The 17,081-nt window shown below is 39.4% G+C and overlaps 1 protein-coding gene across 1 annotated transcript in view; it reads left to right on the forward strand.

Moving 5' to 3' along the window:
* Positions 1 to 17,081, forward strand: part of LOC124602474 (methionine aminopeptidase 1) — a 114,710-nt gene that overhangs the window by 83,050 nt on the left and 14,579 nt on the right. Inside the window, exons 5-6 of the mRNA XM_047136323.1 lie at positions 4,206 to 4,428; positions 12,116 to 12,247. Coding sequence (XP_046992279.1) covers positions 4,206 to 4,428; positions 12,116 to 12,247 — 355 coding nt within the window. The remainder of the gene's footprint in view (positions 1 to 4,205; positions 4,429 to 12,115; positions 12,248 to 17,081) is intronic.

Genomic DNA, 17,081 nt, shown 5'->3' on the forward strand with positions numbered 1-17,081 from the left:
TTGGAGAGAATTACACAAAACCTTGAACTACAGCACAGGTGTTGTGACTTGCAGGGATCTTGTTGACATTTCCTGTGAGGAACTGAAAAGTGAGACTACCAGAGGTTACCTACTCCTAATGGTACGGCTTTTTCCCAAACCCAAAGCAGTGTTTTAAATGCCAGCATTATGGGCACACTACTCTTGGTTGTAAAGGAGAAGCCACTTGGGACAAATGTGGTAAAGCTGCCCACTATGGAGTTGGTTGTTCCTCTTCTCCAAAGTGTATAAAGTGCTCTGGGGATCACCATGTTTGGAGTAGAGCCTGAAGAGTTTTCCTTGAAGAATGGAGGATCCAGTAGATAAAATGATGAAGTACATCCCGTACAGTGAAACCAAGAAGTTATCAAAGTCCATGTAGCCTCCCATGTTCACTGCATCCTTTTCTTCCATTCTCAAGCAGCCAGTCTAGAAAGCCGATGCCACTACACAAATAAAGGTTGCTAGTGTCAGAACAAGCACCTGTGTTGGTCAGTGCACTTGCGCTGCTGCATTTCCTTTTAAGCTTGTCCCTCCCCTCATAACTTCAGAAAAGTCTGTGGCTGCCGATATTGTGGAACTTCCTGCACCTCCAAACATAAAGTCTTGCCCACTGCTCAGCACTGCCACTGCCACTACCACTTCAAAGGTTGGGTTGTGGCTCCAAAGCTGCCTCAGACAAAAAAAATTGAAGGCAAAGAATCACTTACTGATGGAGACCGGAAGTACAGTCGTCTGATGTTGACATCTTTCTATCTGATCTCGAATCTTCTTTGGAGGCTTTGGAGCTTGATGTTGAACTGGGGCAGTCAACTCACCCCAAGACTGAGCCTCCACCCAGTGTGAGCTCCCCTGCACAGAAGTAAGTCAGAATGAAAGTGCTGCCCCCATGATATATGGTTCCCATTCTCCAGAAGAACATTAATGGGTTCAGCACACATTTGGAAGAACTGAAACTGCTAGCACAGAGCCAACCTCGTGCCTGTGTTTACAAGAAACGCATTTTAAAGAAACTGTTGTCCCTGTGCTACAGGGCTGTATGCTGTGCCGAAAGGATGACCTGACTGAGAACAGAGCCAAGGGATGGAGTTGGTGTGTTTGTCACTAATGTGCATCGCTTTTCTGCTCTCCTCTTGACTACTGACCTGCAAGCAGTTGCTGTTGATGTTCATGTGCATCAGAGGATTACTGTGTGCTCGCTGTATCTCCCTCCGTAGGATGCAATCGACTCTGAGGTTCTCCTACATGTCGAACACCTCTCATGATTGTTTTTCCTACTGGGAGACTTCAATGCCCATCACGTCTTGTGGGACTCGATCTCTGGATTTTGGAGAGCCTCACGACACTTCGCAATCTCATTTCTGTACTGCTACCAGGTGATTCTCAGCCATCGACCACTCTTTCTGCTGTTCACCCCTCACAGACTTTGTTCAGTGGTAGGTCACTGATGACCTTTTTCTAGTGACCAATTCCCATCGCGTTCATCTATTGGCTGGAGTATTTCCTGAAGAGAAGCCACCAAAGTGGATGGTCAGCAAGGCTAACTGGACACTGTTTAGCCAGCTGACTATATTTAAACATCGCAGCAACATCCTGGAAGTGGTGGATCACATAACACGAGCGATAGTAGCATTGCTGAAGCGTATGTCTGCAAACACCCAGAGACATTGCTCAGATGCTGGCGGAGCGTTTTGCGAAATGTGCTATGAATGCCAGCCAAGTTACAGCCTTCTACCACTACCATGCGACTGTAGAGAGACAACTTGGACTTCAAATCCTACTGTGGGGAGCAGACAGGGCACTTCTGCTCCAGTTTTATAGGGTTTCACACATCTGCAGCTGGATTGTGGGTGCACGATGTATGGATCGACGAGGCCGCCTTATTTGGAAATAATTGATGATGTCCACCTTGAGGTGCTCGGCTGGCCTCGGTGCTTATAGGACCAGTCCCATATCCAGTGTCTGTGCTGACACTGGTGAACCGTCACTCACCATCTTGTGGCAGCTCCTCATGATGCGTCAGGCATGTAAGTTCCTTGCAACTCGGACATCACCTGCATACCACACTGCTCGTCCGCATCTGGAATGCCTTTTCTCTATCCGACCACAAGTCACAATGCTGTTTGGGATTTGTGTGCGGCAAATGCTGGAGTCAATCGGTGTTGAGGAAGTAAGACCGCAACTCCAGGGTTTTAGCAGCTTGCTTACAGCAGAAGCCCAGGATAATTTTAGTTGCGGTGCAGTACAGGAGACATTGCTGTCCTGCTGCTGTTTTTAATAAGATATTTTCTGACAGTTTATGTGAACACAACTACTATGTAACTATCTTGACAGATGAGTCCAAACAGGGGGCCTCAGTTGGTTACTCTGTCATTTTCCCGGAACATGTCCTCAATGTCTGACTGCCTCAAGCATTTGCCGTCTTCGATGCAGAATTAAATGCGGTCTTGCAGGCCCAGGAGCAGATGAGAAATTCTTCCAGTGATAACTTTCTTGTCTATTCAGATTCTCTAAGTGCGCTTAACTGTCTGCCCAGCAGATAAAGTAGTCCAGAATATCCAGGATGCCATTCTCCAGTTGCAACAACTGGGGAAGAATATGCCTTTTTTCTGGGTACCAGGGCACATGGCACTTGCGGGGAGTGAAAGGGCAAATCTCTCAGCCAAGGAGGTGTGATGTGATCCTAAAGTATTTCGGTGTGGCATCCCCCTGAATGTTATAACCTCGCTGTTAAGCTCAAGAGTCTCGCTTCAGTGGGTGGATGAGTGGCTGGAAGTGACAGACGATAAGCTCCATCTAATAAAGCCCACAACACTGCCATGGCATACCTTCTTCCAGCAGGTCAACTGGATGAGGTTCTCCTCACTCGTGTTTGCACAGGCCACAGTCCTTTGATGCATGGATTCTTGCTCTGGCGGGAGGACCCTCAAACGTCTGGTGCTTGTGGCATACAGATCACTGTCCACTAAATTTTATTAGACTGTGGTTTTTTTTTCAGTAACATTTTCCTGTGCCGTTCTTTTAGCTTCTTTGTTGTTTCACTTTTGTTTTCATCTTATTTGTAGCTACTTTTACTCTTTCTCTGTTTTTTTAGAGCATGTAAGATAGTGATTGTATGCTCAGTTTGAGTGCACGAATGTGGATCAGTCTTAGAGGTTTTAGCCACATTAGTTTGTTTTAACAAGTATAAGGATGTTGATGATCTTCCCATTGAGCACCCATAAACTCAAAGGGTCATTATTATTATTATTGTTGTTGTTGTTGTTGTTGTTGTTTTCCTGCTGTTACTGAGAGCATCCTGCTCCACTCTTCCTCCCGTCGAGCTTCCTATTACCTCTGCACACTGTCCCATCCCCCATACATTTGCACTCTTCCAGTTATCAATTTAAGGCATTTAAAATTATTTTAATGAAATTTCCAAAATCCAGTTATCATAGGTAAGTGCTGATGTGCATACCATATTGACCTTCTTTGTTATTGCAGACAGCAGCAGTAAGTGTAATACATAACACATTACTCGTACAATATAAGTTACTGCTGAAGGAAACACTTCATCTATATATTCTTCCATGCTAAGTCATTTAAACTGTGTATTAAAATTAAAGTATGTATGAGGGCATATGCTGTAGTTTGAAGATGGGATTTTATGCCTAAGCATTCTCATGTTAAAATAATTTGCTATATTGAAAACTGTTACAGTATGTGATTTTTACCAGTTGCACAAAGTTAAGGATAATTTCAGATGACACTTTTTTTTATTAAGAATGAAAAGGTTAATAATCACAAGCTTAAACGGTCATCCTTATTGGTGCATTCTAGTACTGAATATCTGGTCTTTTAGTATCACAAAAATATCATGAACTATACTGTGCTTGACATGATTAAAATTAAGTAGTTGACAGCCATAACAAAATATTGTTGCATGTGTAGAAATGTTAGGCAGTATTTGTTTCTGAAATCTATTTGTAGGTTTAATATTTCTGTGGTATGGAAGGTAAAGAGATTGGAAATCTGGTTGTATCCATTAATTTGATATGATGTGTAGGAAAATTATTAGCTGCTACAGGTCGCAGATGTTTCAGTTTAAAAATTCTAGTACAGTAATCAGCAGAAAATCCATCTATTTGCAGATATTTCCTAAGATGGTGGTACAATTTTTACAGTCATCTCTTTTGCTATTTTTCCAGTTAGGTCGTGAGGTCTTAGATGAAGCAGCAGCTGCTATTGGTATTGGTGTTACTACAGATGAAATTGATCGAGTGGTACATGAAGCATGCGTGGAAAGGGATTGTTACCCTTCTCCACTTAATTACTACAACTTCCCTCGTTCATGCTGTACATCAATCAACGAAGTTATTTGTCATGGAATTCCTGACTTACGGCCCCTACATGATGGTGATATCTGCAATGGTATATTTTTATTTATGTCTATATAACTAACGTTGGATGAAAAGTTATTGAATAATCCTAAAAGTCCCAATCTGTGTACAAAAATCACAAAGGAACAGTTAATTTGCACATTATAATGCTCATTAACCCTAGAGCGGGCACGCCTGTGTATAATGTGCGCCAACCAAAAATAAAATGATTTTGCGCATTTCCCTTGTTTCACAACTGCAAACTCATATCTATTCCTTCATTATTGCTTTAGGTAAAACAGCTATAAATTGTGTTGTCATACCTCCGAGTGAGCAGCAGTAATATAAAATACAAAGTGAGTTAGGCGAGAAAAAATTTACGATCCGTGCAAAAAAAAGAAATGACCCCAATTATGAACTAGCAACATAATTCTACATTGAGGCAGTTTTCTAAAAGATAACTAATGATCAAATAAGTGGCTGGCTGGGATCTGGCAGCTGAATTGCTTAATGCTTAGAGGACAGTGTTTTATAGTGAAAATGTATTTCATTATTGTTTAATAAAACAGTGGTTTAGCTCATATTATGTAAGTTTATTTTCTTGTTGTTTAAATAACCTTATATTAAACTGTGAGTTTGATCGTACATGTTTAGTTTGGTAACATAACGACAAAGCCAGCTATTCTATACATGTGTACAAAGTGCATCGCACGCTTGCTCATGTTGTGAAAAAAAGCGCACCCGCTCGAGGGTTAAGTAGATTTGTGTATGTGCTCCTCTCCTGTACATTGTTTTCAAGAAACTTAATATATACTGGCCCATGAGAACATCGTTTGCATTCCACTTTACATTATTAGTTAGTTATTGCAGGATTTTGAGTAATTATTCACTGAAGTAAATTCTTTAAAGTGGAATATAGTGTACTTAGTAATGGCAGATGTCACTTATTTATCATTTCATTCTGTGGGTGCAAGTGAACAATAATGGTTAATGTTTAAATAGTTTGTGCTGGCATCCTTGTTTCAATTTTATTAGGTGATGTTTGATTGTATTACTGATAAGTAGCTGTACACAGGAAAGGAACACTATCCTCTTGGTAGCCAGGGACTTGAAAATGGAAATGATTATCCAGAATGTGATGTGCACAAGATAAATTAAACAATGATCATAGCTGGCAGTAGCAAACGTTGTTGTGTTAAAATTATTTGTCCGTATGCGCATAGTACTCGAGCTTTGGAGGTCCAGTACAAATTTGTGTGTATTGACAGTTCATCCATTACAAGAATTGAGTCTCAACAATTTTTAGCCTATTATCGATATTGAATATGGCAAGATGCCGGTCCCAGAAATTCTAAGGCTTTCGAAAATGTCTTAGTTGTAAGTTAAACTCTGGAAAATCCAGGATGGAATGTAATAATATTAGAGAAGGAAAGTTGCTACTCACCATATAGTGGAGATGCTGAATTGCAACAGCCACAACAAAAAGGTTCAGACAAAACAGGAAGTACCGTATAGGTTTTGATGAGCAAGTTTGCAAGTATCAAAATACGTGACATAAATGACCATATTTTGTGTTTACACAAGCTTAGAAGCTAATATTTAATACACCACCAAGGGACTATAGACCTTTGTATATGACATGAATTTCAACTTGATACATCTGCAAGTTCCAGAGAAAAAGGGGTCGTAACAGATTGGACGAACAGACGCAGTCTGGTAACAAATAACAAAAAACTTTTTTCGCGTGGTATAATTACAAATTAACTATTTTTGTATTTCTTCCTTTAGTTGTATTTGAAACCTTGCTTCTATGCAAATTTTTTTACTCTAGGTCAACAGAAGTAACCAGTGGGTTTCGTTGAGTGAGTTTGCTAGTATCAAAATATGTGACATAAATGACTGTATCTTTTGAGTGCATTGATTTAGAAGCTTCACTTTTTTTACATCATGAAGGAACAGTAGATGTTAATGTGTGATGTAAGTTTCAACTTGATATGTTCACCCATTCCTGAGAAAAGGGGTTTTGAACAGTCGGACAGACAGATGACACAGTGATACTGTAAGGGTTTCATTTATGCATGTTGTGGTATAGAACCTTAATGAAACAATCCTCATATTCTAACAGTGGAATAGAACAGCTGCTCATCACATAGAGGAAGCATAGACTGGCAGGCACACATGTTTAACGATAAAATCAAACAGTGGATAATCCAGGACAGAATGTAACATTATTATGAAAGGGATAGTTGTTACTCACCATATAGCGGAAATGCTGAATCACAGATTTCCCCCCCCCCCCCCCCCTCCCCTCCAAACACACACGCGCGCGCACACACGGCAACTGTTATCTCTGGCTGCTGATACTCAACTGCAATGAGCAGCAGTCTTGGCTGGAGTAGGTTGTGGTGTTACAGGGGAGGTGTGGGAATGGCAGGAACAGGTTCATGGACAGCTCTGAGAGGCTGTGCCTGGAAGGTGGAGGGGGAGAGGAGAAAGGAGAGACGCAGATAAGGGGAAGGATTATGTTGGTGCATTGGGGAGATAGCAGCCGTATGTGAGGCTGGAGGGGGAACAGGGAAAGAGATAGAAGCATGTGGCAACTAGCAAAGGTTCCCACTTGCACAGTTCAGACCAACTTGTATTGGTGGCAAGTAACTCCTTTTGTAATTGTATGAGGGGTATCATAAAGTTTTAATTATCACACTTAAAAATGTGATAGTTTGTGTTGATTTGTTGTTGTTAATTCTTCTTTATGAAGTCACCCTCCAGATTTATGCATTTTTCCGTATGTTTCTTGAACTTCTGCCTTGATTCTAGATGTCTGTCCATTTTTCATTGAACCACTCATCCACTTCATTAATGACGATGTCTGTATTGTCAAATTGGCGACCACGCAACAGATCCTTTATTTCTGGGAACAGGAAATGTCATTTGGTGCAAGATCCATAGAATATTTATTAATTTATTTATATAATAGAGGGAAACATTCCACGTGGGAAAAATATATCTTAAGTCACATCATCTTTGTTTTTAGATATATTAGTTTATTTACTTATATGTATAAGGGATGTGGGTTTTAAGGGAGATGGTAAGGAGTCATTCCAATCCCGGGAGCGGAAAGACTTACCTTAGGGGGAAAAAAGGACGGGTATACACTCGCGCGCGCACACACACACATATCCATCCACACATATAAAGACACAAGCAGACATATACAGAGGCAAAGAGTTTGGGCAGAGATGTCAGTCGAGGCGGAAGTGCAGAGGCAAAGATGTTGTTGAATGACAGGTGAGGTATAAGCGGCGGCAACTTGAAATTAGCGGAGGTTGAGGCCTTGTGGGTAACGGGAAGAGAAGATATACTGAAGGGCAAGTTCCCATCTCTGGAGTTCTGACAGGTTGGTGTTAGTGGGAAGTATCCAGATAACCCGGACAGTGTAACACTGTGCCAAGATGTGCTGGCCGTGCACCAAGGCCTGTTTAGCCACAGGGTGATCCTCATTGCCAACAAACACTGTCTGCCTGTGTCCATTCATGCGAATGGACAGTTTGTAGCTGGTCATTCCCACATAGAAAGCTTCACAGTGTAGGCAGGTCAGTTGGTAAATCACGTGGGTGCTTCCACACGTGGCTCTGCCTTTGATTGTGTACACCTTCCGGGTTACAGGACTGGAGTAGGTGGTGGTGGGAGGGTGCATGGGACAGGTTTTACACTGGGGGCGGTTACAAGGATAGGAGCCAGAGGGTAGGAAAGTGGTTTGGGGATTTCATAGGGATGAACCAAGAGGTTACGAAGGTTAGGTGGATGGCGGAAAGACACTCTTGGTGGAGTGGGGAGGATTTCATGAAAGATGGATCTCATTTCATTTCATTTCCTACCCTCTGGCACCCTGTGGCTAAACATGCCTTGGTGCACGGCCAGCACATTTTTGCACAGTGTTACACCGTCCGGGTTATATAGATACTTCCCACTAACATCAACCTGTCAGAACTCCGGAGATGGGAACTTGCCCTTCAGTATATCCTCTCTTCTCGTTACCCACCAGGTCTCAACCTCCACTAATTTCAAGTTGCCGCCACTTATACCTCACCTGTCTTTCAACATCTTTGCCTCTGTACTTCCGCCTTGACTGACATCTCTGCCCAAACTCTTTGTCTTTACAAATGTCTGCTTGTGTATATATATATATATATATATATATATATATATATATATATATATATATATATATATATATATATATATGTGTGTGTGTGTGTGTGTGTGTGTGTGTGTGTGTGTGCGCACACACACACACCCATCTGCACATATACAGACACAAGCAGACATTTGCAAAGACAAAGAGTTTGGGCAGAGATGTCAGTCAAGGCGGAAGTACAGAGGCAAAGATGTTGTTGAAAGACAGGTGAGGTATAAGTGGCGGCAACTTGAAATTAGCGGAGGTTGGGGCCTGGTTGGTAACGGGAAGAGAGGATATACTGAAGGGCGCGCGTGCGAGTGTATACCTGTCCTTTTTCCCCCCTAAGGTAAGTCTTTCCGCTCCCGGAATTGGAATGACTCCTTACCGTCTCCCTTAAAACCCACATCCTTTCGTCTTTCCCTCTCCTTCCCTCTTTCCTGATGAAGCAATGATTGGTTGCGAAAGCTTGAATTTTGTGTGTTTGTTTGTGTGTCTATCAACATGCCAACGCTTTAGTTTGGTGATTTACATCATCTTTGTTTATATATAATTGAAGTTAGATTACATATGAAGGTTCTTCCCACTTACCCTGGGCTAGTGCATCATGAGTTCCTGCTGTATGGTCGAACGGTCAATAAGGAGTTCTATCTGGATGTTACGTGCTATTTGTGAGAAGCAATTTGAGGAAAACTACCAGAATTGTGGCAAAACAATAGCAGTTGGCCATGGCGTTAAGGATGGTAGTGTAAAGGGAGATGGCATCAGTAGTGACGAGCAGGGAACCATGTGGTAAAGGAACAGGAACTGTGGAGAGTTAGTTGGGGAAATGGTTCGTATCTTTAATATAAGAGGATAGGTTGCAGGTAATAGGCTGAAGGTGTTGATCTATGAGAGCAGAGGTTCTCTCAGTGAGGGCACAGTAACCAGCCACAATGGGGTGTCTTAGGTGATTGTGGATTTTAGGAAGCATGTAAGAAGATAGGAGTGCAGGGAGTGGTAAGGATGAGGAGAGAGATGGTCTCCAGGGAGAGGTTCTGGGATGCACCTAAGGATTTGAGGAAAGACTAGCGATCGTGCTGGATTTCTGGAATGGGGTCACTGTGGCAGGGTCTGTAGGTGGATGAATCTGACAGCTGGTGGAGTCCTTCAGTCAGATAATCCTTGCAGCTCAAAGCAACAGTGGTGTAGCCTTTGTCAGCTGATAGGATTAAAAGGTCAGGATCAGTTTTTAGGTGGTAGATTGCAGTTTTTTCTGCAGATGTAAGGTGGGTTTGCTTGTTAAGTGATGCCAATGCAGGGTTTGATGTTCAGAAATTCTGGATAGTTAACAGGGGGTGATTTAGCGGGCAGTGGGGTTTGATCATTGTTGGATGGAGGACTGAACTGAGCCAGACAGGGCTCAACATTGGTCTTTGGTTGAGTCTGATTGGTAGGATTGGTTGCGAAAAGTGTGTTCACTATAGAGACCGGGAGGAGGAGAGAAGGTCTTTAACAAGACCAGCATGATTGAATTTAGGAGTGGGGCAAAGGTGAGGCCGTTAGAAAGCTGCTACCCCTCCCCCTCACTGGCCAAGACTCATTACCATCACCACCCAGTTGCCTCTTCTGTCGTGCACTGCTGCGCACAGTCTGGTTTCAGCTGCTAGAGACTTGGTCGTGTGTGTGTGTGTGTGTGTGTGTGTGTGTGTGTGTGTGTGTCCATGAGTGATGAGTAGCAACTATCCTTTTCACAATATTATTATTTCAATAAAAGTGGTCTCTCTCCAGGATGCTTCCTTTAAAACGTAACAGTGGTTGATAATATACAAGTTACATGAAAGTTAAGTTATTTGGTTAACACTAGGAAGCACTATTTCATTATCCAGCTCATAATGAACTTGTTAAAGATTATGTAAGTGACCTGTAAACGTTGTAGTAAATGAGTTAAACCTTATTTATCCATTGAAGACATGAAGTCTGTAAATGAGTCGACAATCATGTGTGATATTTCATTTATGAAAATCAGTCTCGATCACACATGTTATACAACTCAGATATATGAGAGGAAGAAGACACTAAGTCCAGACAAAAAGTTTGTTGCTTGTCGTAAAATGGTGCATTTTCTGATCTAATTGCAGAAGCTTTTGGAAAAATTAAAGTTAAAATTGGATTTCAGACAAAAGGCATGATTGGTTCACCACCAAGTTGGCAGTGACAAGAACAAATATTTGGAATCCAGAGACTAAAAGATCAGTTGCCAAAATTGTGCAAGGTTTTATATTGGTTGGACTGGGAGGAATTTAAAGACTTGCTTAAAGTTACAAATGTAAGGCCAAAATAAGAGTGGATTTGCTACTATTTGCATAAGGAAAAGCATGCAGCAGGAATTATGCATGAAAATATGGAAGTGTTAAATAGGGCTTTGAAACAACAGTATTATTGAATCTGTTGGAGGAAATGGAGATCTGAGTCCTTAGAAAACAGATGGGGGTTATTGCTCAATGAATAGCAAGTGCTTAACTTAAATGCCTATTTTGATGTATTCATGAATTTACTAAAATGAACAGCACCACCTAATTCTGCTAGCAATTTCAGAGGAAAACGAAACAGTTCACACACTCTATTGTCAGGACTTTTATTAAATAACTATTGTTTCATTTATCATTTTCACATAAAGCTGTGTTTCATTCGCCTTGTCATCCTGTAACATTTTCTGTTAATAGATTCCACAATATATTACTTTCTACAATTTTTATTCTAACTTTCATACAGTGGTGTTATTTATGTTGTCTTGATAATAGGTTTCTATTAATAAGTTATTACCTTTTACATGTTTTATTCAGATTTTAAGTATGGATTTTATTTTTGCATTTTGTATTTCAGTATACACTGGATAGCCCTGAATGGAATAACAAGTATATTATGAAAAGGGTAGATTGCTACTCACCACATAGAGGAGGCATGGAGGTGCAGTCAGATCATGCATTTTCTTTTTTATACCATTGGATTTATTATACTAATTGCTTGTGTACTGCAGCCCTAGTGCCCTGTATTGACTAAGTTATGTTTGTATAAGTACAGGACACCCCCAGACCAATACCAGAACATTTTATGTTCCCATGTGTACAGATGATCGAACAATGATATTTGTATCTGCATACTTTTAATCGTACTTATGGCTGGTACATTCGGCTGCTAGCCGTGTTACCTATTTATATATTCCTAGGTTTTCTCTGCATTTAGCCTTATCAAATTACTGTTTTATCTATTTTTTATTTAGAACATATTTGATGATGGCACTTAAGCCAAAACCAGCAGTTTAAGTTGTATAACACGTATGATGAAGACAAACATTTATAAATAAACCTTTATGGTAAGGGTAGGAAATTGAGTCCAGAGGATGAACTGAAAAGTGATTTTACTGTGATCGCTTTTTAATGATACTGATACAAATAATACTTATTTTCTGTTGCTGGATGTTTTACCAGTTCCTCACTAGTATTCGTAGTTACATAGATGAAAAATTGAAATATTGATTCAGAAATTCTTAAAATAACCATTATTACAATGTGTCCTTTAGTTGATGTCACTGTCTATCACCGGGGTTTCCATGGAGATCTCAATGAAACTTTCCTTGTGGGAAATGTAAGCCCTGAGGCCAAGAAACTGGTGAAAGTCACATCAGAGTGCCTTTTGCGTGCAATAAACATAGGTGAGTTTAAAATGAGTACAAATAACACTTTTGACACTTAAAAGTACTGGAGTTTTAGACATTACAATATCTTAGTATTATCTAGTCTAACAAATGTGAACAGAATGTTATTGGGGTTGTTTTCTGCAAAATATTAATTTATCATGTAGTGAGTTTACAGCCACTTTTAATAAATAAATGGGAACAATTAGAATGAATGTGAAAATGAAGCACCAGTGTTGATAATATTGACATCTATTCTTATACAAATTCTAGCACTTTTTGGGGAAAAGATTATGTACATAATTTGCTTTAAGCATTGTTGTTAGCAATTACGTCATAAGCTGCTGCTGTTTCATAAATTTCTGTGAAGAATAAGAACTGACATATCATATCTGCAATCATTTTAATGTAAATTTTTATTACTAGGGACCTGAAAATGTAGCAACAATTGCAAGCAAAATTTGCTTGGTGGGGAAGCTTTTCAGCTGGAATGTTAGCTTTTGTAAAAATATCTTTTTTCATCTTTGGGATCTATTTAAGCTTTCAACAAATGATTGTTTCTGTTGAGAAGCAACAGCATTTTCCCACCTGTAAACAGAGTGCTTCTATGATTTAAGGTGTTTCTCGACATTATTTTTATTTTCCAACCCAACTTGATACTTACAAAATATGCTGTATATTGATTTCAGTCTTTCTTGGGCATTCATAATCATTTGACTCATACTTGACAACGCTGTGGATAGAACTGACAAGATATTCAGTGTAGAAGTAGAACTGAAAATAACTCAATTTGCACATTAAGGGAACATTTTTGGCATGATCAAAATATGTTCACAGGTTTTGATTCCGGTTGCTATAGCATGAAGTGCAGACGTAATAAACTGGCAGTTAGCCATGAGTGTCAGCAAATTAGAATTTTGACTGCGCAAGGTGAGAGGAGCGATGCAGAGAAACAGTGTCTCCTCCTTGCTGGTCAGCCACTCTACTTCTGTGTTCCGTTTTTCTGCGAAAGCTGAAATAACTTATGATCATGGGGATAATTGATGCCTTCTGGTATTGTGAGGATCATAATCGAATTTTATAATGGACAAAGTTTAATCTCTTCATCCCATACAAAATAAGAACAGAAAACAAGTAAAGCACAACACAAAGCCTTTGGTAACAGCTACTGTGCAATTACTCACTGAAGTCGGTAGTGTCATAAATGAGGAAGACCAGGCCTGACCTCTAGTGGTTTTTGATGCAACTACAGTTCGAACCACCTGCTGCATAAAACTTTGACATTAAAAAAGTGGTCACATTATACCAAGTTTTGAACTTTAGTTATAAGACTAATGTAAGCATATCCCCCCCCCCCCCCCCCCCCAAAGGTGTTAGGTCCCACAGTTGATTCTTACTTCATTATGCTTCATGTCTCTTGTACAGACCATACAACTGTGCACAGTTGGCATAGCACCAGAGAATCAAACTCACTGATACATCATTGCATTTGTGTACTTTTTATTTTGCATACATGTTCTTGAACACGGGCTTTCAGGGTGTATATTCTATTATTTTTTTGTTGTTTTAGTTTTCAGTTAAATTTTTGTAGTTTTGATGGTAAGAAGTGATACTCTAACAAAGAGTTTTACTGTATCCCATTACAGCAGAATAATACTGTAGCAGTGAAACATAAACAAGAGAAAAAAAAATTGCAGTTGCAAAAGAAATGTGCCATTTACAACAACAAAACATGGTGCATACACAAGTGTCTTTGGACAGCAAAATGCGTCAAAGGCTTTAGGATGAAGACTATGCAATACTTCATAACAACAAACTGCTTCCTATGAGTGCAACATCACAACTATTTACATTAGGTTTGTTTTAGCAGTTGCCAGTTGGCTCATGCCTATGCGCAGTTGATTCACATGTGAGCTGTACCTTCTCCTGCTTGTTGCTACTTGAAGTGGGGCTGTTAGCTGTATCAAAAGAAGCAGCAAACTGCAGATGCTACCCTGAAAAATTTTTCTTATGCACCCAAGCTTCTCCACGTGACCCATGTTTATGTTCGTGATTTTGCTGTTTCTTCTTTGTTTAAAGCTCTCACCTCAAACGAAAATAAAATGGATTTCTGTGCCTGGGAGTTATAAAGTGAATTAAAATACATTGTCATAATTACAGAAGGCTGAACTATGTTATGGTTTGCAGTTTTCTGATTTTGTTTCCATGTTTTTGGCAGTCAAGCAAAAATCGTCATGCCAAAAAATGTTATTTTTGTCGCTTTGCTAAAGAAATTTGGCCTTTATTAACCTTTTCTGCAGTGGCAGTCAATTTATTTGAAATGGAGTGTTTCATTCCACACTATTGGCTAGTTTCAACTGTTCGCTCAATTTCAAGCGCATGTCTGCGCCCTTGTATAAAACATTAACCATTGAAAGGATTGATAAGTTTTGCAGTTCTAAGGGAAAGTATACTGTCACTTAATATGGTAAAAGCGTATGTTAACCCGGGAAATGTGTATTTTTAACTGGGAAACCCAGGAAAAATCCAGAATTTTTTTTTTCTTTGTCCACATGTAAACCCTGTCTTTCCAAATTTGGCTTTTCCAGCTGACGTAAAAGACCAGTAACAGAAAATTGGTCACACTTCCAATATTTATATGCATAAAATAAAAACTGTTTGAGAATTATTACTTTATCAAAGAATTTCATTGAAATAGGGTTTATTGGGGAAGTTCACATTTTGAGGCAGAATTTGCATCTTGAAAATGCGAATTTTTCAGTCTGTAGCTATCAATAAAATGAAGGTAAAGCTTGAGAAACCTGCCCATAAACCAATGAGCAATTACGTGCCATATACACACACATTTGTCTCTCCGTGTTGGAGAGAGAGATTGTTAATATTGTATCAGTTAACTGCAGGAATGTCCGTAGTAAGGCCAAAGTAATAGTGTCACCTATTAACAGTAAAATTACTTACGTAGCACTACGAAAAGAAAGCTGGTTGAAACCCACTGTACTGAAGGCAAGATGCCAACAGTGGTACCATATCTGTTGCTGTTAAGAACTTGATCATATTTAGTGATGTTAACACACATTTCAGATGCCAAATAATTTTATAGAAGAAAAGAATCAAGAGTTGGTGGAACATTGTAATTGGGTGCTTTTATAGAAAACCTATTTCAGGGAAGAATAGGAGAATGTCGCTTATAAATTTCCTGATCATACTCCAGTAACAGCTATAGTTTCAGTGTACCGGCAATGGTCTGGGAGACTAGCCTTACTAGAACAGGTGGCAGAAACAGTGATTCATATGATGTTATACTAAATCTATTATCAGAAAGATACCTTGAATGTAGAAAACTGGCTTATAATGAGAGAACTGGCTCACTAAAGATTACATCTTAAGCTGTGGTCACAGTGGCACCCTAAATAGTTGCTCGAGGTCATCTTTAAAGAATCAGCTGACAACTTGTTCACAGTGCAAACGGTTTTCACCAGATTTTGGCAGAATGAACACCATGGCTGCACTGTTGATTTTGCTATTAAATCAATCTTGAATGTATGTATATAAGTCACATCTGTTTTGAAAAAAATATGGCAATTATTGGAATAATTAGAAAAATTTTACTAATGAATGAGATAAAAAGAGAGATTTTCTATTACATAACATGAGATGATTTATGATGACCTTGAGAAGCAAAATTAGAAATTCTCTTCACAAATTCAAATAAATTCAGCAAAATAGGCATATGCCAGCTAACCTGCAAAAGGAGCTACATTCAGCATGTACAAGGGTGGTTTGAAAAGTTCTCAGAACAGAATAGAAAAAAGTACATAAATCACCGAAACTTTTTTTATTTTTCAATGTAGTCTCCTTGTAGATTCCTGCACTCCGTCCAGTGATGTTCCAGTGCCTTGATCCCATCTCGAAAAGCAGTTACCTCCAGGCCTGCAAAATAGTTGTCAACTCCGGTTATCAATTCTTCGTTTGAAGTGAATCTTTGCCCACCAAGAAAAATCTTCAGTTTTGGCAAGAGATGGAAATCTGGCGAAGCCATATCAGGCGAATAAGGTGGGTGTGGCAACAATTCATACCTTAGTTTGTGTAATTTTGCCATCACGATGGCACATGTGTGTGATCCAGTGTGAAGAGTTGTGGCACCCATCTTGCAGATAATTTTTTTTTTTTTTTTTTTTTTTTTTTTTTTTTTTCCCCATTTCTAATTATTCAGTTAAAATGTGATGTACTTTTTTCCATCTTCGCAAATCACTACGCAGGAACAACAGAGCCACATAACCGTCACAGCTCTCTACCAAGAATACGTGTTTGCAGGCAACAGTCCAATGAGTGTCATGTAAACAACTCATTGTACTAGTGCTTACCTCTTGTGGTGATTACGAGAACTTTCTCAAACCACCCTCATATGTGAAAGAAACATAAATTTTAGAATAAGATGCTCTGGACATCTAAAACCCTGCAAAGTGGAAGCACATACTCCACATTTGCAAACCACCTCATGTAACAGAATCACTGCCTTACTGAGTTAGAAACATCAGTAAACAGGAATAACAATTTGTAGACAGCTAAAGCCAATCAGTCACAGATTTTTTATTTTTTTAAAGACAATAAGCTTAAGTGTCAAAATTTGACACACTTTACCTCTCTCACTTGAACATATAATTTCTTGAGGTTATAATCTAGGCCTAAAATTTCGAATACAGATTTTGATTGTATTGCAGATGACATGCTCCATTAAGTATAGACATGAAGCTGAAATGGCTAGACAGCCACAGAACATGCATAATGTAATAAAAGGTAACATTCAATGAATTATTATTAAATTTTTAAGTTGTTCCAAAAGTGTGCTTTA

This window comes from Schistocerca americana, chromosome 1 (assembly GCF_021461395.2).
Source record: "Schistocerca americana isolate TAMUIC-IGC-003095 chromosome 1, iqSchAmer2.1, whole genome shotgun sequence".
NCBI classification, from domain to species: domain Eukaryota; kingdom Metazoa; phylum Arthropoda; class Insecta; order Orthoptera; family Acrididae; genus Schistocerca; species Schistocerca americana.